The sequence below is a fragment of the Bufo gargarizans genome, chromosome 5 (assembly GCF_014858855.1).
Source record: "Bufo gargarizans isolate SCDJY-AF-19 chromosome 5, ASM1485885v1, whole genome shotgun sequence".
Lineage (NCBI taxonomy): Eukaryota > Metazoa > Chordata > Amphibia > Anura > Bufonidae > Bufo > Bufo gargarizans.
This window is the reverse complement of record NC_058084.1, coordinates 28,873,864-28,900,830: the sequence shown is the minus strand read 5'-3', so window position 1 is coordinate 28,900,830 and position 26,967 is coordinate 28,873,864. Positions and strand designations below refer to the sequence as shown.

The 26,967-nt window shown below is 44.9% G+C and overlaps 1 protein-coding gene across 2 annotated transcripts; it reads right to left on the bottom strand.

Moving 5' to 3' along the window:
* On the bottom strand, positions 1-26,584 carry LOC122938674 (ubiquitin carboxyl-terminal hydrolase CYLD-like). 2 transcript variants are annotated; one of them, XM_044294361.1, is made up of 15 exons: positions 26,464-26,584; positions 24,351-24,858; positions 21,884-22,153; positions 20,215-20,287; positions 19,796-19,974; positions 19,190-19,343; positions 13,592-13,727; positions 12,360-12,470; positions 11,610-11,701; positions 10,504-10,570; positions 9,490-9,622; positions 5,802-5,910; positions 5,528-5,646; positions 4,980-5,187; positions 1-984 (listed from the first exon to the last, which is right to left on the bottom strand). In XM_044294361.1, the coding sequence occupies exons 2-15, from the start codon at positions 24,798-24,800 to the stop codon at positions 800-802; spliced, it is 2,286 nt and encodes a 761-aa protein (XP_044150296.1). In that variant the 5' UTR covers positions 24,801-24,858; positions 26,464-26,584; the 3' UTR covers positions 1-799. The 2 variants fall into 2 exon arrangements, 1 of the variants encoding a protein (XP_044150296.1); XR_006390047.1 differs by having other exon boundaries at positions 846-984; positions 4,980-5,167.
* Between the last annotated feature and the right edge of the window lie 383 nt (positions 26,585-26,967).

Below are 26,967 nucleotides of genomic sequence, written 5' to 3'. Positions count from 1 at the left end.
TTTTACTGTAAACAGATTTTTATTAAGATATGAAAACCTCCCAGAATCTGGAAAGTCTTCTGCTGTCCCTGAGAGTGCGGGGTAATCAGAAGGTCATGGCTTGTTTATTGGACTGAATAGATTGTGTCAATTCCTGACACATTGTAAGAAATGTGAAGCTTTCCTGAGATATTAAGTCTCCTGAAAACACAGAAGAGCAACATTTTACAGAAGATGTCACCCACCTGCAGACCCATATTACAGGTTCATGAGGCTTTGAGTGCATTTCCTGTGTAGTACTTGAAGAAACCAGGTTCACTAAGTGTCACAACAAAGCTTAGGAGGATTACCATAGACCACCCACATGTCTTATGGTTCCTATTGAGAGATTGGCCTAGCTCAAGCTGTCCATGGGCCATGTGTCCAAGCATAGACCCTCCTATCTCAAAATGAGGTGGATACTATAAGTCCACGATTGGACCAGTTGACCAGCCATGGTATTTCTACACTGGTAGGGAGAAGGGGACCTGAGGTCTTATGAATTCACAATAATATTCCTTCCATCGAGGAAGAAGTGACTTGAGGACTCTTTGATAACCCTACAATAACTCACCACAAATTAGATGGCTATGGCACCTGAACAAAAGTCAGATAGAAGAATATATGTCACCTTGTCATCTGGACCTGACCAGGTCATTGCATTGATAAGCCACCAACAGGAGGAATAAAAACCAACTGAGGGACCCATCTTTTTCACAGCCTAGATCTTTTTGAGAGCCGAGGCCTAGCGTGTGGTCAAGATCTGTTCCTTCAGATGTCCTCACTTATAAAGCGCCATCCTCTTACTCTGGTACATGTACATGTAGGCATCACAGAAGAGGCGTTTGGCAACTCCTTTCATTTCACGAGGGTTCTGGTTCATGAGATCGTTGAGCGGAGCTGCTAGGTAAGTAGCCACTTCTGGACAGAGGGAAACTCTCGGGATATTGTAGCCCTCTTCACTTCCTGGGGAAACAATAAAAATATTACACGCTAAATTGTGAACTAGAAACCAACATGTTCTCAGGAGGCTCCACTACACACCTGACCATCTCCTCTCCATGTGAAGAACTATTGGCACCACTGGAAGATCTCTATGGGATGCCATTAATTGGCAACCAAGAAGTTCAAGTCACGGCAACCTCCATGAGTGGCTCTGTGACATAAATTTAAGTCTGATTCCCCTTTAAAGGGACATTAACCCTGAAAAAAACATGTATACAAATAATCCATAGTGCCAGCCAGTTCCCTCCATTTCACCAGATCCGTATATGGTGTATGAATATGTAAACATGTGTCGTGATGCCTCATGTCCGCAGTTGAGTAGGGAACCTGTTGTTAAAAATTTGGATACCACCCCTGGGCACACTGAAATGCAGCAGATGAAAATGCCATAGCATAGATAGTTTAGGAGTCCAAGTTCTGCGGCTGATCCATATATGGAGTCAGCACTATGAAGATGAGGAGGAGGGTATCCCCCGTATAAATGTAACTTTTATTCTGTATCTACTTTTAAATTGTCACTGGCAGGTCTTGAACTTAGGACCTTCTGTACAGAAGGCTACATAGCCCACTGTTATAAATGGGAGGATTTTCTATGAGTAATAATCAGAATAATATTTTCCTGTGTATTGGTATCTACAGATACATCTCTTTGTATTTAATAGTACATTTATGAGTGTTTTTAGAGGATAAAAGCAGAAGTATAATTTTTCACTGCTGGGTCCTGAACTGAGGACTTTCTGTATTGGATGCAGATACTCTAAGGGTACTTTCACACTAGCATTAAAGGAATCCGGCAGGCAGTAGTGTGCAAAACGGATACCATTTGTTTCTGGATGTGGATCCGTTTGACAAATGCATTGAAATACTGGATCCGTCTCTCCGGTATCATCTACCGGATCCGTTTTTCCGGAACAGCTTGGTACCAGATACGACATGAATACATTTCAATGGAAAATAATACCGGATACGGCATGTGTTCCGGAATTTTGGCCAGAGACATGCTGCAGGTATTTTCTCCTTCCAAATACTGTAAAAGTGACTGAACGGAAGACATTCTGATGCATACCGAACGGATTGCTTTCCATTCAGAATTCATTAGGACAAAAGTGAAGCGTTTTTTTTTTTTTCTGGTATTGAGCCCCTAGGACGGAACTTAATACCGGAAAACTTTAACGCTAGCGTGAAAGTACCCTAACCAGTAGGATATACGACCCTTTCTATGACTAAATACCTGAAAATACTTTTCCCATGTATTTCAATGTACTGTTATCTACAGATACATCTCTCTCTCTCTCTAGTAACAATACATTGTAAAAAAAAAAATTGTGTAATTTTTTTTTTATAATTGCAAAAAAATCTAATGGCATAAAATAATTTATATTAAACACAAAACTGTCCATTATATAAGAAGAACAATTAAAATAATGGAAAATGCATTTCCATCAAATGATGACCGGCACCTGACAGGCCGGACTGACTACCATCGTCTGGGTTATATTTGTATATATTTGAGTGGGGAGGGGGACTTATCTTGGTAGATTTGGTATTCTGCAGTCTATTAAAGTTCCACATGGTTGCAACCTTGTTTTCCTAGGACCCTAAAAGTAGAATTTAACGAGTTAACAAGTTGTGGCACTATTTAGGAGTGAGAAGGGGGATTTATTTAGGTAGCGTTAACTAGCTGTGGCACTATTTGGGAGTGCAGAGGGGGATTTATCTTGGTAGATTTAGCATTCTTTATTACAGCTCTACTTGGTGGTAACAGAATTTTCTCAGAACCCTGAAAGTCAAATCTGCCTAGCTGTGGCAGTATTTAGGATTGAGAAGGGGGATTTATTTCGGTAGACTTAGTACGTAGCAGTCCCTTTTAAAGCTCCATGTGATGGGTTACCCAGCTTTGCTGGGCCTTTGAATGACACATCTGTCTAGCTATGCTACAGCATGGAGCATTTGTCAACTGAATTCTTACTCAGCTTTTCAGGCTTCTGGCTACCAGATATGGCCATTCTACAAAACTGGAGATTTACCAATTCATAAACAGGCTGCTCAGGCATTCTGCAGTCTGGGAAAGCTGGGTAACAACCTCCACGGGGTGGTGATGGCTCATATGGATTATATAAAATACACACAATGCCACCCTGATATATTGTGAGAATTTAGCATATGTTACCAGGGCAATGTAATCTGTTGTCACTAATGCAGCTCTACAGCCTTGACACCCAGCTTTTCCAGAACCCTGAATGGTAAGTTGACCTAGCTATATGAAGGGATTTATCACTACATAACTAGGCAAATTTGGAATTCAGCAGTCTGGGAAAGCTGGGTAACAGCCCCTGCAGAGATGTAATGGAGGCCACACTTGTTACATATGTTCTGCATACACAATATCCATAAATATATCAGGACAACTATGAGTATATAATAAATATATAATGTGATCTGCAGCATACCTCCACACGCTACCCAGCTTTCCAAAGCCGATGTAAGGAAAATCGACACAATTATGCAGAGAAGGGAGGAATTATTATTGTGTAACTGGGAAAATTAGCGATTCAGCTCTATGTACTATACTAGAGCTGGTACTATTGTCACTACGGCTGGTGCTAGGTATGTGCTACGGCTGGTACTACTGTCCCTATGGCTGGCAGCTATTAGTAACTAGGAGATTCCTTCCTACAAAATGGCCACTTTCACTGTGTAGACAAAATGTATCCAGACTAGACCTAGCCCCCTCTTTATAAACTTCTTGGCTCACGTGCACTAGCATCAGAGGGGGGAGAGCATGGGGGTTAGAAGACAAGGCTGCAGCCTAAGAGAACAATGCACTGCTTTTCCATCGTATCTTTCATGCTCTGCAATCTGATGAAACAAGAGCAAATAAATACACAAAAATAGATTATGTTACATTCAGTTGTTGTTCTTTTTGCTTGGATTCTGGCTTTAGTAGCACTTTAACCCCTTCCTGACGGCCGCATGTACATGTATGGCGGAAGTCAGGTCTTCAAGCGTGCCCGCTCCTGCCAGGTTTCTTCTGTTTCACACAGCAGACACCCAGGACTAATGTCTGCAATCACTGATAACGCTGGTCACAGACATTTAACCCCTCAGATGCTATAGACAATTGTAACCACGTCATCTGACACGACTTTCCCTGGGAGTCCTGCGGCTCCCCCGCGCAGCGATCCGGGGGACCGTTCGTTGCTTTGTCTTGGCCCAGTCCCTTTAAACGATCTGAGGCTACCACAGCCTGTGGCACGACTCCACAGAATTGTACTGAATATCCCACAGACTGCAATGATAAATCATTGCAGTCTATGGGACAAGCGATCTAACAATTGCATGTTCAAGTCCCCTAAGGGGACTTAAAATATGTGTTAAAAAAAAAAAAAAAAAAAGAAGAAGAAGATTCTTTTTTTTTAAATGTACAAATATATAAAAAGTCAAATCACCCCCCTTTCCCCATATTAAAAATAAATAAACAATAAAAAAAAGTTAAGATAATAGGCATGGCTGCTTCCCAAAATTGTCTGTACTATTAAAATATAAATATATTTATCCTAAGTACTGAACACTATAACGGGAAAAAAAAAATCTAAATGACCAATTTGTCATTTTTTCTAATTAAATAAAAAGTGATCAAATGTCACACTCCAAAATAGTATCACTAAGAACTACAGATCGTCCTGCAAAAATGATCCCTCACAAAGTTCTTAAGAGGTAACTGTAAAACAGTTATGTACTCAGAGTATGGTGAGGCAAAGAAAAAGTAATTCCTTCCAAGGCTGTGGCTATGGTAAAAAAAATAGAAAAATAAATAAAAAAAAATTATAAAAAAAAGTTATGGATTCGAGAAGGTAAGGAGTGAAAGATGAAAATACAGAAACAAAATAAAACAAAGAAATCGCTCAATCAGGAAGGAGTTACGTGTAAATCAGTCTGATCGACTGGATGCTCACCAAATCGGTCGGCCATGCTGTCAAAGAACATCCAGCTGCCCTTCTCCGTCCCGTACTTGACGAAGGAGACATAGTGACTGGTCTCTATGGACAGCACTGCGAACAGCTCCAACGTCTCACGTGGGATCTTGTTTGGCGTCTTCAGGAAGCCTTCTGGGATCTTCAGAGGAACGGGTCTGTGGTCCTTCCTATTGCGATGTGAATGAACCTTTAGGAGAATATATGGAAAAAACCAACAGGGATGTATGGAAGAATCAGGAACCCCTCAGGAGCAGAACGTAACCTTTCCATCTACCTCTTCCCAATCTGCTCCTCAACCAGCTAAGTATAAATGCAAGACTGGTTTGGAAATCCTGTGGGGCCCGTGTTATACATTACCATTAGGGGCCCCACGGAGCATTTTTTTTTTTGCTTTTCAGGGGAAGGTATAATATAATTTCCATAAATTTCTATAATGACTATTAATGAAAGGACCCACTGGGCAATTTGGAGACCCCCCCCCTCCCCCATCATCCATTCCTCACGGGGCCCTTGCACACAGATATCACCTGTTTACAGCACACCAGACAGTACTGCTTGGGGCCACAGTCGGACAGGATCACGTCCTTGAAGCACTCGGCACATTCATGAGTGGCCAGGATCCCGCACACAACGCACTCCCGAGGACCTGACAACACAGAAGATAAAGGTGAGTTTATATACACCGACCAGAAAGCCTATTGTCGGGAAAGAAGCGTTCTACAGTGACAACAGGAGGGAAACTGGGATTATATTTCTCTATGGCGAATGAATACAGAATCTGTCTTATTATCCTGTACTCACTATCAGAAAGAAGATCCGTGATGTCCAGCTCCAGAGATGGGACGATCTTACTGAACATCTTGTATTCCTTCCCAAAGCGCGGCATCTGGATAATGAAGCAGGACGGGACCTAGAGGTGATGAGTAACAGGCTGATAACAGGGAGCAATAGACTGTATTCTCCTGTCCTACAGTCATCCTCTCCCCTGAAATGGCTGATAACAGGGGGCAATAGACTGTATTCTCCTGTCCTACAGTCATCCTCTCCCCTGAAATGGCTGATAACAGGGAGCAATAGACTGTATTCTCCTGTCCTACAGTCATCCTCTCCCCTGAAATGGCTGATAACAGGGGGCAATAGACTGTATTCTCCTGTCCTACAGTCATCCTCTCCCCTGAAATGGCTGATAACAGGGGGCAATAGACTGTATTCTCCTGTCCTACAGTCATCCTCTCCCCTGAAATGGCTGATAACAGGGAGCAATAGACTGTATTCTCCTGTCCTACAGTCATCCTCTCCCCTGAAATGGCTGATAACAGGGGAGCAATAGACTGTATTCTCCTGTCCTACAGTCATCCTCTCCCCTGAAATGGCTGATAACAGGGGGCAATAGACTGTATTCTCCTGTCCTACAGTCATCCTCTCCCCTGAAATGGCTGATAACAGGGGGCAATAGACTGTATTCTCCTGTCCTACAGTCATCCTCTCCCCTGAAATGGCTGATAACAGGGAGCAATAGACTGTATTCTCCTGTCCTACAGTCATCCTCTCCCCTGAAATGGCTGATAACAGGGAGCAATAGACTGTATTCTCCTGTCCTACAGTCATCCTCTCCCCTGAAATGGCTGATAACAGGGAGCAATAGACTGTATTCTCCTGTCCTACAGTCATCCTCTCCCCTGAAATGGCTGATAACAGGGAGCAATAGACTGTATTCTCCTGTCCTACAGTCATCCTCTCCTCTGAAATGGCTGATAACAGAGGGCAATAGACTGTATTCTCCTGTCCTACAGTCATCCTCTCCCCTGAATGGCTGATAACAGGGAGCAATAGACTGTATTCTCCTGTCCTACAGTCATCCTCTCCCCTGAAATGGCTGATAACAGGGGCAATAGACTGTATTCTCCTGTCCTACAGTCATCCTCTCCCCTGAACTGGCTGATAACAGGGAGCAATAGACTGTATTCTCCTGTCCTACAGTCATCCTCTCCCTGAATGGCTGATAACAGGGAGCAATAGACTGTATTCTCCTGTCCTACAGCCATCCTCTCCCTGAAATGGCTGATAACAGGGGCAATAGACTGTATTCTCCTGTCCTACAGTCATCCTCTCCCCTGAAATGGCTGATAACAGGGAGCAATAGACTGTATTCTCCTGTCCTACAGTCATCCTCTCCCCTGAAATGGCTGATAACAGGGAGCAATAGACTGTATTCTCCTGTCCTACAGTCATCCTCTCCCCTGAAATGGCTGATAACAGGGGAGCAATAGACTGTATTCTCCTGTCCTACAGTCATCCTCTCCCCTGAAATGGCTGATAACAGGGGAGCAATAGACTGTATTCTCCTGTCCTACAGTCATCCTCTCCCCTGAAATGGCTGATAACAGGGAGCAATAGACTGTATTCTCCTGTCCTACAGTCATCCTCTCCCCTGAAATGGCTGATAACAGGGAGCAATAGACTGTATTCTCCTGTCCTACAGTCATCCTCTCCCCTGAAATGGCTGATAACAGGGAGCAATAGACTGTATTCTCCTGTCCTACAGTCATCCTCTCCCCTGAAATGGCTGATAACAGGGGGCAATAGACTGTATTCTCCTGTCCTACAGTCATCCTCTCCCCTGAAATGGCTGATAACAGGGGCAATAGACTGTATTCTCCTGTCCTACAGTCATCCTCTCCCCTGAAATGGCTGATAACAGGGGGCAATAGACTGTATTCTCCTGTCCTACAGTCATCCTCTCCCCTGAAATGGCTGATAACAGGGGGCAATAGACTGTATTCTCCTGTCCTACAGTCATCCTCTCCCCTGAAATGGCTGATAACAGGGAGCAATAGACTGTATTCTCCTGTCCTACAGTCATCCTCTCCCTGAAATGGCTGATAACAGGGAGCAATAGACTGTATTCTCCTGTCCTACAGTCATCCTCTCCCTGAAATGGCTGATAACAGGGGGCAATAGACTGTATTCTCCTGTCCTACAGTCATCCTCCTCCCTGAAATGGCTGATAACAGGGGGCAATAGACTGTATTCTCCTGTCCTACAGTCATCCTCTCCCCTGAAATGGCTGATAACAGGGGGCAATAGACTGTATTCTCCTGTCCTACAGTCATCCTCTCCCCTGAAATGGCTGATAACAGGGGGCAATAGACTGTATTCTCCTGTCCTACAGTCATCCTCTCCTCTGAAATGGCTGATAACAGGGGGCAATAGACTGTATTCTCCTGTCCTACAGTCATCCTCTCCCCTGAAATGGCTGATAACAGGTGGCAATAGACTGTATTCTCCTGTCCTACAGTCATCCTCTCCTCTGAAATGGCTGATAACAGGGGGCAATAGACTGTATTCTCCTGTCCTACAGTCGTCCTCTCCCCTGAAATGGCTGATAACAGGGAGCAATAGACTGTATTCTCCTGTCCTACAGTCATCCTCTCCCCTGAAATGGCTGATAACAGGGAGCAATAGACTGTATTCTCCTGTCCTACAGTCATCCTCTCCCCTGAAATGGCTGATAACAGGGGGCAATAGACTGTATTCTCCTGTCCTACAGTCATCCTCTCCCCTGAAATGGCTGATAACAGGGGGCAATAGACTCGTATTCTCCTGTCCTACAGTCATCCTCTCCCCTGAAATGGCTGATAACAGGGGGCAATAGACTGTATTCTCCTGTCCTACAGTCATCCTCTCCCCTGAAATGGCTGATAACAGGGGGCAATAGACTGTATTCTCCTGTCCTACAGTCATCCTCTCCCCTGAAATGGCTGATAACAGGGGGCAATAGACTGTATTCTCCTGTCCTACAGTCATCCTCTCCTCTGAAATGGCTGATAACAGGGGGCAATAGACTGTATTCTCCTGTCCTACAGTCGTCCTCTCCCCTGAAATGGCTGATAACAGGGAGCAATAGATTGTATCCCCATATCCTATATTCGAGGGGTCCTCAATGGCGCAGCTAAATCCAGACCCATGTAACCCCTGCATGTCCTCAGAATGCAGAGGCAGTTGAATACCTTGGTCAAGTAGGGTGTGACCTGCTCCGCTCTTTGCCCTCTGTGGTTCGGTACGGCTGGTGCGGTGACATTGTTGCACCACGCCTGACAATGCTGAACCACCACTGGCAGGGGAATGTGGGGTAGGTGAGTATTTTGGAGACAATCCAGGGCGTTACTGCACCACATCATACTTTGTTGTGGCATCTAGATGGCATCATACTGTCTGAGGAACACTAAGAGGACATTCTAATGGTGTTCGGTGGATTACAACCGTAGTTTATTGTTAGAATAACTAACCTGCCGCAGAATGCTATCCGGCACTGGTTTGGTCAATTTTATTTTTTTTTTTCTTGGACCTTCACTAGATGGCACAACCGGGCATATGGACCCTCACAAAAAATACTTCAGTCCCCCCATTATATGTAGATGTGTCGGGACAGCGCAAATGTTTAGGGCAATCATAACGCTCCCGGAGGAGTTCGCCATAAAGACCTCACCTCCGTCAGCTTCAGCCTGGAGTGATGGAAGGACTGCTCCAGGAGCTGCTGGACATTGGGCACGGTCATCTCCTGCTGCTTCTCTATGAAGATCTGATAGCAGTAGCACTCCTGTACCCGCTGACCCGCAGATCTGCCAGGAGGAATAAACAGAGTGATCCTTAAAGGGCTCATCCGTATCAAACTTAAAGGGGTATTTTCCCACAACTATCCACTGGACGGGGCAAAGGCATCTGATCGGTAGGGGTCCAACTGCTGGGACCCCCACGATCATGAAAATGGGGGACCTATTTCACCAAATGAATAGAATAGAGTATGTGCAGCAGCAACAAACATGCTAACCTACTGCTATCTATATTCAGGGAACTGAGGACCCCCATTCTTGTGATCGGTGGGGGTCACAGACCCCAAACAATCAGATACTTATACCCATTATGGTGGATAGGGGATACATTTACATTGTGGGAAAACCCCTTTAATCACAGTATAATGAAAAGTTCTGAAACGTTCTAATATACTTTGTGCATCAGCCCTCACCATTTTCAAGATCTCTGCTTGCTGTCAATTCAAACATCTATTATAAAGTGAATACCTATCCTGACCTGTTGCTAATCTCTCAGCTGAGGGTTTGTTACAGAAGCATCCAATCTACTATAGACAATGAACACATCAGCAGCACAAATCTCTCTCTTGCCCTGATAGTTTGTTACTAATGTATCAGTGCAGGTGAAATGTATCAGTCTGGAGTCCAGCCCGATTACCTCAGAGACGATAGTTTAGATTGGGATACAACTGTAACCAACCATCAAGGAGATCAATTTCATTTGCTGAATGCAAATAAGAACGGGGCCCCTCCTGGTGGTCACATCACCAACTTCCTCCTGGGATTAAGGGCCCCAAAGCTTTTAGTCACTCCTACCACTCGGGTGACAGTGGTGCTACGAGCAGGGTGACATGGGGCGGAGGGTGACGCCATGCTGAGCCTCCTCTTCTCTGGGATTGTCTGCAACTTACTGTAGCTTTAAGAGAGGATCAGCCCCCAGGATGCGATGCATGATGAGGTTGAGGAACTCCTCCGGGTCTAAGGGGGAGGAAAGATGGAAATCCATCATCTATGGATTATTATTGTTTTACAGAATAATAACATTTTTTTAAACAAATACAGTTTTAATGTGTCCATGTTCTGAGAGCTGTAGTTTATTAATTTTTTGAGCGATTTTCTTATGTAGGGGCTCATTTTTTCTGGTATGAGGTGACGGCTTTATTGGTACTATTTTGTGGGACATACGCCTTTTTGATCACTTGGTGTTGCACTTTTTGTGATGCAAGGTGACAAAAATTGCTTGTTTTGACACAGTTTTTATTTTGTTTACGGTGTTCACCCGAGGGGTTAGGTCATGTGATATTTTTATAGAGCTGGTTGTTACGGACGCGGTGATACCTAATATGTATACTTTCTTTTATTTCACTTTAACACAATAATAGCAGTTTTTGAAACCCCCCAAAAATATGTTTTAGTGTCTCCATGTTCTGAGAGCTAGTTTTTTTTTAATTTTTGAGCAATTTTCTTATGTAGGGGCTCATTTTTTCTGGTATGAGGTGACTGTTTTATTGGTACCATTTTGTGGGACATACGCCTTTTTTGACACAGTTTTTTTATATTTTTTTATGGTGTTTATCGGACTGGGTCGATCATGTGATATACTCATAGAGCCAGCCATCACGGACGCGGCAATACCAAATATTATTATTATTTTTTTATTCCTTACATGGGGTATCTATTTTTTACATGTTAAAACTTTATTTTTTTTTTACTTTATTTTACACTTTTCATCCCTCATAAGGTCAGACAAGACCTTTGGGGGACATTTACTTCACAATTATTATATTTTTTCACTGTTGATTTCTCCTGTAACTGGGGCTGACATAGTAGCCGGAGTTACAGTAGAAATACACCCCCAGAGAGGCTGTACAGCGCAATACTACTGGGGCTACTGGAATTTTACACTAATTTATCAGCAACTGTTTATAATTTCAGAACTTCTTGTCTCTCCCCATTTAAAGTTTGAGCTGAATGTGGGTCTCGAGGTGCAGAAGGTTGGGGACCTCTGGACTCGTACCTTTCTCAGAGGTAGTGAAGCTGGGGCACTGACTCTCCTCCTTCAGCTGGCATCTCAAGGTCATCACACTGTCCGCTGACACATAGCCGTTCCTGTGAGGAAGGAAACTGGTTTATTACCTGGAAGTAACAGCTCACCAGTAATAATACTCATCTTAAAGGGCCAGTCCAGATTTATGTAACAGTTCTGCCACTTTTGCGTTTCTACTCTTCACCATTTTGCTTGCTGTCAGTGAATGAGAACCTGCATACAGAGGCCACCAATCTGTCCTGCTGGCAAAGACATACGGCCCATCAAGGCTATCGATGTTTTATCTTGTTTACTACCCATATACTGGAGGGAAGGTTGTCTGCCTCTGGATGTAAACCAGGATGCTTCCATTCACTGAGACCAAGCAGAGATTCTGAAAACGATGAAGAATGAAGGCACAAAGTATATCCACATTTTGTCAAGATGCTTAAAGTAGTGAATGATACCAAGGTCTCATTTAAGTGTAGAATGTAACATTTTCTTCTGTTTCCCATACTCGTAGTCTTTCACTGCCCCCCCCCCCCCCTTCCTTTCCCTTCTTTTGCTCAAATTCAATTGTCCCCACTGCTTTATCCTGCTCCTGAATCCCATCCACCATTTTGGAATTAAGTCAATAACCAAGGGAGCAAGAAACTCTTCCACAAGTCTTCCGTATACTTCCATGTGCATTTAAAATTTTGTATTTGAAACGCGATGAAATAAAAAAAAATCTTCGCTCACTTGCGCAGGGGGTTGACTATTTCCTCCCTCAGGGTTTCCTGGATTTTTCCATCAGGAAGAGTTGAAGGTTTGAAGAGAAGTGAATCCAGCACAGAGCTACAAGAGAAGAGACTGTGCAGAAGGATAAAAAAAAATTAAAGTCATAGTCATAGTTCTGGAAAGCAAAAAAAAATTCTGTATTATTCAATGCAATGTTCCACCCTTGAGAAACACATGGCCAACTATGCTTCTCCCCCAAATTGCCTAAAAAGTACAAAATAATGTCCTAGTAATTAATTCAGTAGAGACAAGTAGGAAACCACTATTTATCTGCTGTTTTATCCCAGGAAGTCTGTGGTTTGCAGTACTGCCCCACCCCCGAGGAGCACCTGGCCAATGAACATCTCCTAAGTTACTTATAACCATCCACCTAGTAAGAACTGCACAGTAATATTCTTGAAAAATTCAGTAGAGACCAGTAGGAAACCACTATTTATCTGCTGTTTTATCCCAGGAAGTCTGTGGTTTGCAGTATTGCCCCACCCCTGAGGAGCACCTGGCCAATGAACATCTCCTAAGTTACTTATAACCATCCACCTAGTAAGAACTGCACAGTAATATTCTTGAAAAATTAATTTGGTAGGCACAAATAGGTAACCATTGTTCATTTGCTTTTTCCCAGGAACCCCATGATGAGGTTTGCAAAAGCACTGGCCCACCCCTGAGAAGCACGCGGCCGATAAAGAACTTCCCCAGCATTACTCAAAATCATCCATGTTGTAAGAATTGCAAAATAATGTGCTTTAACTATTAATTCTTTATATACAACAAGGAACTCATTGTTTATTTGTTTTTTTGTCCCTAGAACCCTCAGGTCTTCCAGCACTGTCCCACCCCTGAGGAGCACCTGGCCAATCAAGCACCTCTCCATTTTGTAAAACTATCATAAGAACTGCAATTTCTTGAAATATTAATTCAGAATTGGAGACCACTGTTTGTTTTCCCACATGAACCCTCTATAATGATGTGTCCCGCAGGGCTGCCCCACCCTTGAGGATCAGCTGTCCAATCAAGAACCTCTGCCAAGTTAGCAATAATCATCTACACAGTAACTGCAAACTAATATCCTTGAATATTCAGTTGCCCCAACTAGGAAACCATCAGCCCAGAAATTCTCAGGATTCTGTGTCTCGCAGCATTATCCCACCCCCGAGGAACAAGTGACAAACCAGCAGCTTCTTCACAAAGATTACCTAAAAAGTGCGGCATCCATGTAGCAGGAATTGCAATGGCCCTGAATACCCTTCATATCTCCTTCTAAAATATCCACAGCAGCAGCACCCTGCAAAGGAGGAACCTTCCCTGGCACCCTGTGACCATCACTTTTACCTGAAACAAAGAGAATTCTGTAACCAGCCGCATAGATGCATTATATGTATACTGTAGTTATATACTATTATAGGCGAGTCTCTGTATATCTGTCACGGAATGTGTACAGGTAACAAGGCAAAGCAACATGTATAAACGACTCGCTGGATCCAAAAACTAAGGAACCAAGGGAGACCCCTGCAGAAGACCTGGCACTTTCCCTGGCTGCTCAGCCTATGCAAAGATCCTAATGGTGGAGGTTTGCATATCCACGAACCTTGACTATAAAGCCCTGAGCACCCTACTATAGTGAGGGGACACGACCACCGGCTCCCTACACAAGACACGGAGGGAGTCAGGGTCATCTGGGATCCAGCAAACAGATATTAACATATAAAAGTACACTTAGCTTTGAAGCAAACAGGAGGACAGATCAGCGTGCACACACACTCCAGGAAGAAATATAAGCCGCCCAGAAAAGCATTCTGGGGAGGCATTTAAAGGGAAGCAATTAAGACATGACAGCTGAGAGAGGCTGACGAGAGGAGGAGCTGAATACCACAACACAGAACTTCAAGGAGGAGGTTCTGAAAGGCCTCTGTCAGAGCTTCTCAGCTGTCTGGTTGTGACAGTACCCCTCCCTCTACGAGTGGACTCCGGACACTCAGAGCCCACCTTCTCAGGATGGGACCTATGGAATGCCCTGATGAGACGAGAGGCCTTAATGTCCGTCACTGGGACCCACATCCTCTCCTCAGGACCATACCCCTCCCACTGAACAAGGTACTGAAGAGAACCGCGGACAAGACGAGAATCCACAATCCTAGAGACCTGAAATTCAAGATTCCCATCAACCATAATCGGAGGAGGAGGCAAAGGCGAGGGTACAATGGGTTGAACATAAGGTTTCAATAAGGACTTATGAAAAACATTATGGATCTTCCAAGTCTGAGGAAGATCAAGACGGTATGCAACAGGATTGATGACAGACAGGATTTTGTAAGGCCCAATAAACCTAGGACCCAACTTCCAGGAGGGAACCTTCAATTTGATATTCTTGGTAGACAACCACACCAGATCACCAACATTCAGGTCCGGACCAAGCACACGTCTCTTATCTGCCACACGCTTATATCTCTCACTCATGCTCTTTAGATTATCTTGAATCTTTTGCCAAATAGATGACAAAGACGAGGAGAATCTGTCCTCATCAGGTAAACCAGAAGACCCCTCTCCCGAGAAAGTCCCAAACTGTGGATGAAACCCATATGCACCAAAAAATGGTGACTTATCAGAGGACTCCTGACGACGGTTATTTAAAGCAAACTCAGCAAGGGACAAAAAAGAACACCAATCCTCTTGATTCTCCGCCACAAAACAACGCAGATATGTCTCCAGATTCTGATTGACGCGCTCTGTCTGGCCATTCGACTGCGGGTGGAAAGCAGAAGAGAATGACAACCGAACCCCCAAGCGAGAACAGAAAGCCTTCCAGAATCTGGAAACAAACTGCATGCCCCTATCAGAGACTATGTCTGAAGGAATACCGTGCAACTTGACAATGTGATCAACAAATGCCTGCGCCAGCGTCTTAGCATTGGGCAAACCAGGAAAAGGGATGAAATGCACTATTTTGCTAAAACGGTCCACCACCACCAGAATCACAGTCTTCCCCGAGGAACGAGGCAGGTCCGTGATAAAGTCCATGGACAGATGTGTCCAAGGACGGGAAGGAATGGGTAAGGGAAGGAGAGGACCTGATGGCCGTGAATGAGGGACCTTGGCACGAGCGCAAGTCTCGCAGGCTGCCACAAAACCCTCAACCGACTTACGAAGCGCAGGCCACCAGAATCTTCGAGCGATGAGATCCAGTGTGGCTCTTACCCCCGGGTGCCCAGCAAGGACCGTATCGTGGTGTTCTTTAAAAATCTTGTGTCTTAAAGCGAGAGGCACAAACAACCTCCCAGGAGGACAAAGATCAGGAGCCTCTGACTGGGCTGCCTGCACCTCTGCCTCCGAGCAGAGACCACCACACCTTCAGCCAAAATGGGACCCGGGTCTTCAAAATTCCCGCCTCCCGGAAAACAACGTGACAGGGCATCTGCCTTCACATTCTTAACTCCAGGGCGGAACGTGACAACAAAATTAAACCTAGAAAAGAACAACGACCATCTGGCCTGTCTCGGGTTCAGACGCTTGGCTGACTCCAAGTAGGCCAGATTTTTATGGTCAGTAAATACGGTAATAGGGTGTCTGGCCCCCTCTAGCCAATGGCGCCATTCCTCAAAAGCCAACTTGATGGCCAACAATTCCCTATCTCCCACATCGTAATTTCTCTCTGCGGAGGAGAGTTTTCTTGAGAAAAAGGCACACGGTCGCCAATTGGCAGGAGAGGAACCCTGAGACAAGACCGCCCCCACACCCACCTCAGAAGCATCAACCTCAACTATGAAGGGTAATGAAACATCAGGTTGCACCAAGATGGGAGCGGAAGCAAAACTCTCCTTGATATCAGAAAAGGCCTTACGCGCCTCTACTGACCAAGAAGAAAAATCTACCCCCTTTCTGGTCATATCAGTGAGTGGTTTAACAATAGAAGAATAATTCAAAATGAACTTCCTGTAATAATTGGCAAAGCCCAAAAAACGCATCAGCGCCTTTTGATTCTCAGGAAGCTCCCACTCAAGCACAGCGCGGACCTTCTCGGGGTCCATGCGAAAACCAGAAGCGGAGAGAAGAAACCCCAGAAATTGAATTTCTGGAACCGCAAACACACATTTTTCCAGTTTCGCATATAATTTATTCTCCCGCAGGATGAGCAAGACCTGACGTAAATGTTCCTTATGAGTTTTGAAATCGGGAGAAAAAATCAAAATGTCATCCAAATACACCAATACAAATTTTCCCATCAAATGATAAAAAATGCTGTTCACGAAATGCTGAAAAACGGCTGGGGCATTCATCAACCCAAAAGGCATAACCAAATTCTCAAAATGGCCCTCAGGGGTATTGAAGGCCGTCTTCCATTCGTCCCCTTCTCTGACCCTGACCAGGTTGTATGCCCCTCTTAAATCTAATTTGGAAAAGACTTTAGCCCCAACAACCTGGTTAAACAGGTCCGGGATCAGAGGAAGCGGATAAGGGTCACGAATTGTGATACTGTTCAGCTCCCTGAAATCCAGACAAGGTCTTAAAGAACCATCTTTTTTCTTAACAAAGAAAAAACCAGCGGCAACAGGTGACTTCGAGGGTCGTATGTGTCCTTTTCTCAGACTCTCAGAGATATAAGCACGCATAGCGATCCTCTCAGGTTGGGAAAGATTGTATAAACGAGATTTAGGCAGCTTGGCGTCTGGGATGAGATTAATAGGGCAATCGTACTCCCTGTGCGGGGGCAAATCCTGAACTCCACTCTCAGAGAAGACATCCGAAAATTCAGAGAGAAAAGATGGTACAGTCTTAGTAGCAACCTCAGAAACAGATGTCGTGAGGCAATTCTCTCTGCAAAAGTCACTCCAACCATTTATTTGCTTCGCTTGCCAATCAATGGTGGGGTTATGCTTAGTGAGCCAGGGCAGCCCCAACACTAGAGGAGTCGGCAAACCGCTAAGGACGAAACATGACACATCCTCAACATGAGCATCACTCACAATCAAACGGATATTGTGAACTATGCCCTTTAATGACTTCTGAGAAAGTGGAGCGGAATCGATAGAAAACACAGGAATATCCTTTCTCAAAGCGCACACCTGGAAACCATGAGTTATCGCAAAGTGATTATCAATGAGATTGACCGCTGCTCCACTATCCACAAAAATCTCACAAAAAATGTTCTTGCTCTCTAGCGCCACCCTAGCCGGCAGGACAAAACGGGAACTACAAGCAAACGGAAAATCTTCAATTTCCGCCTCAATCCTGCCAATAGTAACAGACGGAACATTTTTCAAAGATTTTTTCCTCTTTGTTTCTTTATTATACCCAGAGAACTGCCTGAATCTCCTAGAGGGACAAATATTTGCCAAATGATTAATACCTCCACAACAAAAACAAACCCTCTCATGCGGGCTGAATCTTCTATTGTCAGAAGCAATCAACCCCAGCTGCATGGGCTCCTGCTCAGAAGGGGCTGACAGCGACTGAGACCCCTGCGCACAGAATGGGACCGCTGCACAGTCCTGGGACCGAGTATGACAGGAAAGAGAGATCTCTCCTCTCTCTCTAAGACGCCTGTCAATACGAACAGCCTGAGACATAGCAGAGTCCAAAGAAATAGGCCTTTCATGAAAGGCAAATGCATCTTTCAATCCCTCTGAAAGACCATGGCAAAATTGACTTCGGAGTGCAGCATCATTCCAACCAGTATCAGCTGCCCATCTCCGAAATTCTGAGCAGTATATTTCTGCGGATTGTTTACCCTGGCATAGGAGACGTAGTCTAGACTCCGCCAGAGCAATACGATCCGGATCATCATATATCTGACCCAGGGCTAAAAAGAATTCATCCACTGAACGGAGGGGCCGTGCCCCCTCCGGCAGCGAAAAGGCCCAGGACTGAGCGTTACCCCTGAGCAGCGATATAATGATCCCCACCCTCCGTTCCTCATCACCAGAAGAATGGGGAAGAAGGCGAAAATGGAGTTTGCAAGCCTCTCTAAAACGCACAAAATTCTCACTACCCCCGGAGAACGTATCCGGGAGCGAGATCTTAGGCTCAGAACAAGCTCCATGAACGCAAGCTGAACCGGTCACTTGAAGCTGAGACAAAGTCTTACGGAGGTCAGCTACCTCCAATGAAAGACCCTGGAAGCGTTCAGCCAAAAGTGAAACCGGATCCATGCTTAAGACGGTTTTGGCGGCTTATAATGTCACGGAATGTGTACAGGTAACAAGGCAAAGCAACATGTATAAACGACTCGCTGGATCCAAAAACTAAGGAACCAAGGGAGACCCCTGCAGAAGACCTGGCACTTTCCCTGGCTGCTCAGCCTATGCAAAGATCCTAATGGTGGAGGTTTGCATATCCACGAACCTTGACTATAAAGCCCTGAGCACCCTACTATAGTGAGGGGACACGACCACCGGCTCCCTACACAAGACACGGAGGGAGTCAGGGTCATCTGGGATCCAGCAAACAGATATTAACATATAAAAGTACACTTAGCTTTGAAGCAAACAGGAGGACAGATCAGCGTGCACACACACTCCAGGAAGAAATATAAGCCGCCCAGAAAAGCATTCTGGGGAGGCATTTAAAGGGAAGCAATTAAGACATGACAGCTGAGAGAGGCTGACGAGAGGAGGAGCTGAATACCACAACACAGAACTTCAAGGAGGAGGTTCTGAAAGGCCTCTGTCAGAGCTTCTCAGCTGTCTGGTTGTGACAATATCTGTCTTGATGCTACTACACCAGGTAACTGGTTAGCTGCTCAGGTAGGACTTCCAGGCTTTGGCATTTGCCATGGGTCAGCAGATGGGTACACTTACTGTGTTTTGGGCTCTTTGGTGGGAAATCTCCACTGGACAGGAAGCGGGTGTCTGGTTGACAAGCTTTTAACTTCACAAACAGTCCTCGTCTAGGTGGACAGAAAAAGTACCGTTGGCCGCACCAGCTGCCGTCATTGCAACCTTTGTCTTCTTCCTGTAGGGCCAAGAAATAAAACAGCAGTATTTGTCAGTATATATAAGAGCAACATTACTCCCCCACCACCACCACCAGTATTTCAGGAAAAGAGAAAGATGATCTTGCAGGGTGAAGTGATCGGTCTTGATGATGTGAGGACAGGGCTGCATGTGTGACATTTGACCTGTCAGGATGTGAGGAGGAGAAGGGTGGCCATTGAAAGGTCCCTTAAAGTAAAAGGACCAGGCTCCTCAGCAGCACAGAGTATGTTAGGGGGGTGCTGATTATACGAGTGATGACAGACAGAGTTACATATAGTAGAAGGAGCAGGCCCCAGCAGCACAGAGCATTTCAGGAGATGAATGCCCAATCACATCGGTTGTGACCAGTCCAGTTATGCGATTATGCTAGCGAGAAGTATTTCTTTAAAATATTGGGCCATATGTGCATCTTGTAGAGGTCAAACTCACCAGCTCTACCCCAGCCATGACATCCTCTTTTTGAGGCATGTAGCCCAACCACCGGATGATCCCAAAGGCCAGCTCCCCTTCTTTATACCGAATCTGCACCATCGAGTCCACCTCCAGGTCTAACTTTCTCTGCTCCTCATTACTGGCAGGCTTCCCATCCTGCACCAGGCTCTGATCATCTACCAGTAAAAGAGGAGACAAGACTCGTCAAGCAAAAACTTCTTTCATTCATATGCACAGGATATCCTTTGTGGTTCAGTTGCCCATAAAAATCCTATCAAGGCTCCTGCATAAAAAGTGGGACAGGGAAGCTGCAGAGAATTCAATATCCTCGAAGCTTTTATGTTGTTCTGTCAGCAGACACAGACTTAAAACCTATTGCCATTTTGGGTCCCTTGAAAGCTCTTTGTATGATGTACCTGAAGTCGTGACTTGCTCCTTCACTATAGAGTCCAGGGGGATCTTCAACAAGTCACCTGATGTGGTCTCCTCCTGCCAAGCAAGATGTAGAGGTGGTAAACGTGAGTACAGAGAATTCATACCCCCATCCCAATGGAATCAATGGTACACTGATAGCTGTGAAGAGAGACTTCTGAAAGGTTTGTGAAGGCAAAGGTTGAAATAAGTGCAGCAAATTAAACACAATGCCAGGAAGTCCTGGAAGAAAACCTGCTGCAATCTGCAAGAGAACTGTCACCTGAGGAAAACCTGGTGCAGTCTGCAAGAGAACAAACACAAGAGGAAAACCTGCTGCAGTCTACAAGAGAACAATCACACGAGGAAAACCTGCTGCAGTCTACAAAAGAACAATCACACGAGGAAAACCTGCTGCAGTCTACAACAGAACAATCACACAAGGAAAACCTGCTACAGTCTACAAGAAAACAATCACACGAGGAAAATCTGGTGCCGTCTACAAGAGAACAGTCACCTGAGAAAAAACCTGCTGCAGTCTGCTAAAGAAAGGCCACTTGAGAAAACCCTGCTGCAATCTGTAAGAGAAAGGTCACCCATCTACCCACTGTCTCAAGGCTAAAACTCCTGACAAAAAAAGATTTTTACTAAATCCTGCCTCTGAAACAAGTAAATAGTTTTGCATTTCTGTAAAGGCTATAATTTGCTTACTGCAGATCTGTTCTCACTTTTTAATGGGTCTCTGCTGATCAGACCACTAAAACCCACTGTGATCCCATAGTCATACAGAAAAAAATAGTACATGGGGCGTTAAAGGGAACCTGTCACCGGGATTTGATGTATAGAGCTGAGGACATGGGTTGCTAGATGGCCGCTAGCACATCCGCAATAGCTCTGTGTGCTTTTATTGTGTAAAAAAAACGATTTGATCCATATGCAAATTAACCCGAGATGTGTCCTGTACATGAGATGAGTCCAGCGTGAAGGAGCCCAGCACCGCCCCGCATCCTCAGAATCTCCTCCTTGCTCCCCGACGTCACAAAACCAGAGCGCCGTAATCTCGGGATGTGTTTTTTCATTTTATTGTTAGCAGGAAGCCATGATAGTGGAAAACTAAAATCAGCAGGTTCCTGCAAAGTCTACAAGCAGCCACAGACGGTAATCAAAAGTGCCACCTATAGAAACCATACACTGTATGTCTAGCCAGATGCGATAGGAGCGTAATCAGACCTATCCACCCCACGTTTCACTATGTTCTCCCTTGTTGGAGTTGGTTCATGCCACCCCACTGTCCAGAGAAGGTTGATAGCAAGTACACACACACACATATATATTTATATTTGGTTAGGGGGAGCATAGGTACCATAGTGGCAGCCATTACTGAAGGGCTTGTGGGCAGGAGGGGTTGCCATCTCAACCAGGCTCCAACCCATGCAGTTTACATAGGGCCCCTTTTATAAATGTCTCACAAACATGTCTAATGAATTAATGGTAGCATTACAACTCAAGCTAAGGTCGTACTCATTCCCCAATAGTAGCCACAAAAGAAGGTGATCCAAGCTACTGCCTGTGAAACATGGATAGAGTCAACCAGAGTCTTTGATGTCCACAGAATCCATACTGCCAATGATATATACTGATACCTGTTGTGGTCCTAGATCTTCCAATTCTTACCGGTAAGACTTCCACAAAGCCTGTAGCCGATTGGTTACTTGAGAAGACAACTATTCCTCGCTTTAAAGAGTCCTCCACAAAGTACGCAACCTTGTCACCACGATTCACTGAACCACTCTGTGGATTTGTGGATCCTGTATCATCCGATGGAGGGGCCCCGGAGAAAATGACTTTATTAAAAGGTAGTAGGAGGCCACTGTTCTTCTTACACTTGAAGAATGTCACCCCTTTATAAGTGCCATCCATGTTACCACGACCTTCACCTTCACCCTGTGGAATGACCACCACATAATCAGTGAAAAACGAAGACCAAACACTTTAGGGCCACATATAAAATGCACCACTTCCAGTAACATTATGGGGTAGATTTATCAAACTGGTGTAAAGTAGAACTGTCTTAGTTGCCCATAGCAACCAATCAGATTCTACCTTTCATTTTTCACAGCTCCTTTGGAAAATGAAAGGTGGAACCTGATTGGTTGCTATGGGCAACTAAACCAGTTCTACTTTACAACAGTTGGATAACTCTCCGCCTATCGGGAAAAAGTCTAAAAAGTGTCATATCAAACAACAATCATTTTTGACTAGTGCCAGCATAAACACTGGCCTACACCTACTCCTCACCAAGCTAAAGCCAATCCTAACCATACAGCTCACCATCATAAAGCCATCTTTAACTCTACTCCTCCCAAACTAAAGCCAGCCCAAACCCTACCCCACTGTTAACACCAACTAAGAGCCAACGCTAATCCTGCTACACTACAACCTAAAGCTAACCCTTCCTTTACTTCACACCATCCTAAAAGCAATATGAATCCAATTTTCCCCATCCTAAAGTCAACACTAACCCTATTCCTCCCTGGCCTAAAGCTAATCCTACCCTTACTCTCCTTCATCCTAAAAAGAACCTCAATCCTACTCCTCCCCAACTTAAGAGCAACCCTACATCTACTCCTCCCCAACCTAAAGCCATGACCAACCTTACTTCTCACCAACCATACCACTACTGTTCATCATACTAAAGTCAACCCTAACCCTACTCCTCCATAAAATAAATCCAACACTTACCCAACTCCTTCCCAACCTAAAGACCTCCCACCCTCAAGCCAACCCTTACTCTACTCCTCTAAAACCTAAAGCCAACACTAACATGACTCCTTCCTGGCCTAAACCTAATACTACCCTTACTCACCTCATCCTAAAGCCACCCCTAATCCTACTCCTCACTGGCCTAAAATCATCCCTAATCTTTCCTAGCATAAACCTCTTTGGTTTACAGAAAACCTTAACCCTATTCCAGTGCTACCTAAAGCCAACTCTAATCCTAAACATCTCCAGTCTATAATTGTCCCCATCCCTACTCCCTTCCTGACCTAAAGCCTCAACATAAGGCCTACCCCATATCTACCCATTCCCAACCTAAAGCCATCCCTAACCTACACCCAATCATAATCCTAACTCCTTAGCCTAAAACCAACTCTAACCCTACTCCTCACCATCATAAAACCATCCTTAACGATACTCCTCCCTGGCCTAAAGTCAACAAAAACTCTACTCATCCTGATCCTAAAGCCATCCCTACATCTCTCTGGCCTAAATCTACTCTCTGGCTTAAAGGCATCTTTAATTATACTCCTCCCCAGACTAAAGCTATCGCTAAGCTTACTCCTCCTTAGACTAAAGCCATTCATATTTCTACTCTTATTCCTCCCTGGACTAAAAACAACCCTAACCCACTCTTGCAAGCCTAAAGTCAACCCTAACCCTACTTCTCCCTGGACTAAAAGTCTACACCTATAGTTGCCCTATCACTCAGTTTAGAACTATTCACATCCTTTAGTGGTCACCTCCTAGACCAATAAACATCCCCTTATTGGAAGCTGTATACCCCAACCTACTTTAAAACTATACTCACCACCTTGATTCCACCAATCCAGAGCTATTCCCATCCCTTAGCGCCTACTATTTGCCCCTTGTCTTCCAAAATCCACACATAATTTGGACCAATTCAACAATCTCCATCCCTTTCTGGTAGCTACATCCCTAGCCTAAAGCAAAAATACACCCAAAATCCCAGCCCTATACTCCTTGTATGTCAAAATTTGCCCTATAATAGTGGCACTATATTCTCCTCAAAGCAACATCAATACCTCCTAATAGTAGCACTATGCTCTAGCCTAAAGAAGAGCTAACCCCCTCAATGATAGTGCCCATGCATACCAACGGTAGCCTAACCTGTGCCCCAATGAGATCCCAATGTGGTATCGGACAGGTGTCGCCTATGGCCTCCTCTATAGCAATGTGATCTACAAAATAAGCATCACAAATATGGAGAGCTACAGTGAATGGATCATGAAGTATGTGCCTCATGAGACCCCAGGAGTCTTGCTGTCTTTGCTGCTCTCCAGTCTTCAGACTATTTCCACAAAAAAGAGCCCATGCACTGTAATACTTATTTGCAACCCACCTCCAGCTCCACTCCGAAGTACACGGGAGGTAGTAAGGTGCTGGTGTCCAGGATGTTGTCCACAAGATGGATTAATGCAGGGAAAAGCTTCTGCTCATGCTCCACGAGGACCCTCTGCCCGACCTCAGCCTGGACAGCTTGCTCCAGACCCCTCTCCAGGAAGCAGTTGAACCTCTCGGTGGGGTTGCGGATGGCTAAAAGTAGGGCAGCTTTCCTCTGGCTCAGGGGCTGCAGAACGTTGACATCTACATCTATCGAGACGTTCTCCTCGATGACTGTCACGCTGAGGGACTGGGCCGGGCTCTGGTGCCCCGTCACACTCTGGAGATAGGACTCCTCGCTCATGCAGCATAGTCTACCGGGCTCTATCGTCCGACTGCCCACCGGGACCTTCTCCAACAAGATGAAGTACATGAGGAAATCATCTACTTCTCTGCTGTCCTGCGCCATGCTGTCCCTCAAGAGAGTGTACAAGCGCCCGCAGGAGACTTGACCACGCAGTCCTTACCTGCACAGAAAACTTTCATGTGTTACTAAGAGATCCCCTGTGTCAATAATTCCCATAATCCCGGCATCACTGCCATAATCCCCAGACCGCTCTGAGCAGGATGTAATCTCAGGGCCCAATCATCACAAGAGGAGAAAAGGCAGGAGAGTCCTGATACCTGCAGAGAGGCCAACCACTGCTGCCGTAGTGTGTTATCTGTGGTGTTACATAGGACTGCAGGTGACATCTACTACATTATCTGTACTCAGGGAGTTATCACTGTGTTATCTGTGGTGTTACATAGGACTGCAGGTGACATCTACTACATTATCTGTACTCAGAGAGTTATCACTGTGTTATCTGTGGTGTTACATAGGACTGCAGGTGACATCTACTACATTATCTGTACTCAGGGAGTTATCACTGTGTTATCTGTGGTGTTACATAGGACTGCAGGTGACATCTACTACATTATCTGAACTCAGAGAAGTTATCACAGTGTTATCTATGGTGTTACATAGGGCTGCAGGTGACATCTATAACATTATCTGCATTCAGAGAGTTATCACTGTGTTATCTATGCTGTTACATAGGACTGCAGGTGACATCTACTACATTATCTGTATTCAGAGAGTTATCACTGTGTTATCTGTGCTGTTACATAGGACTGCAGGTGACATCTACTACATTATCTGTACTCAGAGAACTATCACTGTGTTATCTATGGTGTTACATAGGACTGCAGGTGACATCTACTACATTATCTGTACTCAGGGAGTTATCACTGTGTTATCTGTGGTGTTACATAGGACTGCAGGTGACATCTACTACATTATCTGTACTCAGGGAGTTATCACTGTGTTATCTATAGTGTTACATAGGACTGCAAGTGACATCTACTACATTATCTGAACTCAGAGAGCTATCACTGTGTTATATTTGGTGTTACATAGGACTGCAAGTGACATCTACTACATTATCTGAACTCAGAGAGCTATCACTGTGTTATATTTGGTGTTACATAGGACTGCAAGTGACATCTACTACATTATCTGAACTCAGAGAGCTATCACTGTGTTATATTTGGTGTTACATAGGACTGCAGGTGACATCTATATTATGTATGCATCAGCAGTAGATATTAGTTACACTATCATGTGAGCTCTGCTCACTAGGTCACTAGTAGGAGAGCAGTTGGTTGTACTGGGGATTTCCCAGCTCTCAACTGGGCTTACTGGTTGATTACCATTTCCTGACTGTTTACTGAGTTTTCTGTTATATTTGTCTCATTAAAAATTTGTATTTAAATAATAATAAAACATATCTGATACAATGTAACTTCAGCGTACAATGCTGCCCCCAGAACAACCAGAAGCTGGAGAAGTACCACACCTCACAGCCAGTCCTGACCACAGCAGAACTACAAGTCTCAGCACATCCTCCAGACCACAGCCCGAGCAAACAGTACAAAGTCTCAGCAATCTCTGACAGCTTCCAGTAGAACTACAGCTCTCAACATTCCCTCCCAGTAGAGCTGCAGCTTCCAGTCTGGTGGGACACTGTGCTGGTTCATGTAGTGCTCCGTTCTGCAGGCTGGACATACGTGTAGATGAGAGGGGTACTCACAGTTCAGCAGGTGCAGGGACCCCCGTCTGATCTGGGCCTGTGGTCACCAGTCTCATAGCCTGCAGGATGGGGCGGAGGAGGAAGAGGCTCAGTCCTATCAGCAGCTGCAGGGGCAGGTCTAGAGACTATAACCACCCACAGACACAGGACTACTCTCGCTGTTTACTATGCTGTCTGCTGAGCTGCTGTATCTAAAGCTTCATGCTGAGTCATGTATCTAATCCTACCATGTGTGATACTGCCAGCGGTGTATCTAATCCTACCATGTGTGATACTGCCAGCGGTGTATCTAATCCTGCTGTTTATTATACTGTCTCCTGAGCTGCTGTATCTAAGGCTTCATGCTGAGTTATGAATCTAATCCTACCATGTGTGATACTGCCAGCGGTGTATCTAATCCTACCATGTGTGATACTGCCAGCGGTGTATCTAATCCTGCTGTTTATTATACTGTCTCCTGAGCTGCTGTATCTAAGGCTTCATGCTGAGTTATGTATCTAATCC

Coding starts and splice junctions, on each gene's coding strand:
- LOC122938674 (XM_044294361.1), bottom strand. CDS start 24,800: ATGGCGCAGGACAGCAGAGAAGTAGATGATTTCCTCATGTACTTCATC. Junction 12,471..13,591: donor ATGGATGCCGCACTTTTTAG/GTAATCTTTGTG, acceptor CCTTCTGCACAG/TCTCTTCTCTTGTAGCTCTG. Junction 5,647..5,801: donor CACGGATCTTCTTTCTGATA/GTGAGTACAGGA, acceptor CTGTGTTGTCAG/GTCCTCGGGAGTGCGTTGTG.